Source organism: Octopus bimaculoides, chromosome 4 (assembly GCF_001194135.2).
Source record: "Octopus bimaculoides isolate UCB-OBI-ISO-001 chromosome 4, ASM119413v2, whole genome shotgun sequence".
Taxonomy (NCBI): Eukaryota; Metazoa; Mollusca; class Cephalopoda; order Octopoda; family Octopodidae; genus Octopus; species Octopus bimaculoides.
This window is the reverse complement of record NC_068984.1, coordinates 16,392,021-16,394,409: the sequence shown is the minus strand read 5'-3', so window position 1 is coordinate 16,394,409 and position 2,389 is coordinate 16,392,021. Positions and strand designations below refer to the sequence as shown.

Sequence of the window (2,389 nt, the reverse complement as noted above, 5' to 3'; positions counted from 1 at the left end):
CTACTACTACTACTACTACTACTACTACTACTACTACTACTACAAATTTTTCCACGAGGGCAGCCATTTTGGGAAAGGGAATTTGTTGATTACATCGACTTCAGTGTTTCACTGTTACTTAATTTGTCGACCCCGAAAGGATGTAAGGCAAAGTTGACCCATTCAGCTGTTATATGTTACCCATTTAAAAGATGTTAACAAGTGGAAGTAATACTAAAGATTCTTTAAAGTTGATATTTATATCAAGAAAAGGCAGCGAGCTAGCAGAATCATTGGCCTGTTGAACAAAACATTTGGCAGCTTTTCATTCATTTTTATATCCTGAGTTCAAATTCCATCGAGGTTGACTTTGCCCTTCGTCCTTTCAGGGTCTATAAAATAAGAACCAGTTGAGCACTGGAGTTAGTGTAATTGACTTACTCTCACACCCAAAATTACTGACCTTCTGCCAAAATTTGAGACTAATATTTATATCGAGAAAACTTGGAACGATGCAATAATATTCACATTTTCTATAATCTTAAGTGTTTATACTTTTTCTTGCTTAGATATGTTGAAAAGGAATTCATGAAGTTCTTACCCTGGGTTGTATCGAACTTGGGCTTGAGAACAGAGTGCCTGAAATGATATATAAATAATTAATTAATAAAACGTGTGATATTTATCATCACTATCACCATCACCATCGTCACCATCTTTGAAGTTTCCTTTTGTATGTTTGCATTGGTAAAATCAAAATTTGTTGAGACAGATTTTCTAGAGTTAGATGTCTTTCCTGTCACCTTTCCTTGTTTCCAAGTAAGATAATATTTTCCCATGACTAGATATGTTTACCATGAAAGTGTTGTGTGGACTCCCTCAGGCGATAAGTATGCTAGTCCAATACGTATAAATAGCTAGACGAAAAGCATCGAGCAGAGCGTAAGAGTGAGACGGAGTCAATGGTAGACTAGACTTCGAGTTCGGTAGAGTCGAGTCGTCGGAAGTGAGAGTTGAGTAGAGATCATCCACACGTGCGATATAACAGTGGCGACGAGGATGAGATGCTCACACAACCACTGTGTAGTATTGCGATATAACAGAAAGATTGCTCATTTACAATCATTACATGATGGTTAGATAAGGTTAGATAAGGAGACATTATCACATACACACACACACATGCATGCACACACACACACACATGCATGCACACACACACACACACACACACACACACACACTTTTTTCTTTTGCAAACAACTTGCAGATACAGGTGTTACCAGCATTATCTACAAACAACTAGTAGATACAAGTGCTAATGAATGCTAGCAAGTTCATAGGGTCATCAAGAGAGAATGTGTGCCATTTTGGGGCCTTCCACTCGACAGCATCATTGCGCAACTCCTGTATATGGTGTCTGTATATACTCGTGGGTAGTGATAGTCTCTGTCTTCAAATTTGTTACTTTCTGAAAACTTCCAGAAATTTTCCAACCTTAGCACCATTGTTGGTGATATAACATATATTACTGAATACTGGCGCCGCACAAGATGTACCCGTGCTGGTGTCATGCAAAAATTACTTGTGCCAGTGTCACACAGAAAGCAGCCATCTCAGTGCCATATAAAATATACATAAAATATACCACATATAAACACCCAAGCACACTCTGTAAAGTGGTTGGTGTTAGGGATGGCATTAAGCCATAAAAACCAAGCCAAATCAGACAGGAACCTGGAGCAGCTCTCCAGCTGGCCAGCCCTGGTCAAACCGTCCAACCCATGCCAGCATGGACAACAGACGTTAAATAACGATGGTGATGATGATGACCTGCTAAAGAATGTCTAAAAACTACATAAATTACATAACCATATTGCCTCCTATTGGTAACAACTCCACAAGGCTTGTAACTGCATCATATCAAAGTTCTGCAGGTAATAGTTTTGAAGTAGATATACCAATAATATTTATACATGTTTCCTTCAAACATATTTGTCAGAGATAACCAGTTTAATATACATCTTTCTAAATTTGTGCATATTCAGCTTACACCCAATAATCTGTTACATTTTTCTTGGATTTTCTTGGATTTCTCTGAAGATTGCATCAACCTTTGAGCTTATGTAATTTTTCCTGTGTTTTAAGTACTATTCAAGTAGTTTCCTGAGACAAATCTCATATAATTTATTGTCGCATTAGAAATTTTCCAAGGATCATAAGAAAATATACATAGGCACAGGTGTGGCTGTGTAATAAGAAGCTTGCTTCCCAACCACATGGATCTTGGTTCAGTTCCACTGAGTGGCACCTTGGCACACACACACACACACACACACACATATATGAGTGGCACATCTATCTATCTCTCTCTCTCTCTCTCTCTCTCTCTCTCTCTCTCTCTCTCTCT

At 38.3% G+C, this 2,389-nt stretch overlaps 1 protein-coding gene across 2 annotated transcripts in view; it reads right to left on the bottom strand.

Annotated features, from left to right (window-relative positions):
• LOC106882606 (uncharacterized) overlaps nucleotides 1-2,389 on the bottom strand; it is a 20,669-nt gene that overhangs the window by 1,753 nt on the left and 16,527 nt on the right. For both annotated transcript variants that reach the window (XM_014933344.2, XM_014933343.2), the window contains exon 3: nucleotides 581-618. In XM_014933344.2, coding sequence (XP_014788830.1) covers nucleotides 581-618 — 38 coding nt within the window. The remainder of the gene's footprint in view (nucleotides 1-580; nucleotides 619-2,389) is intronic.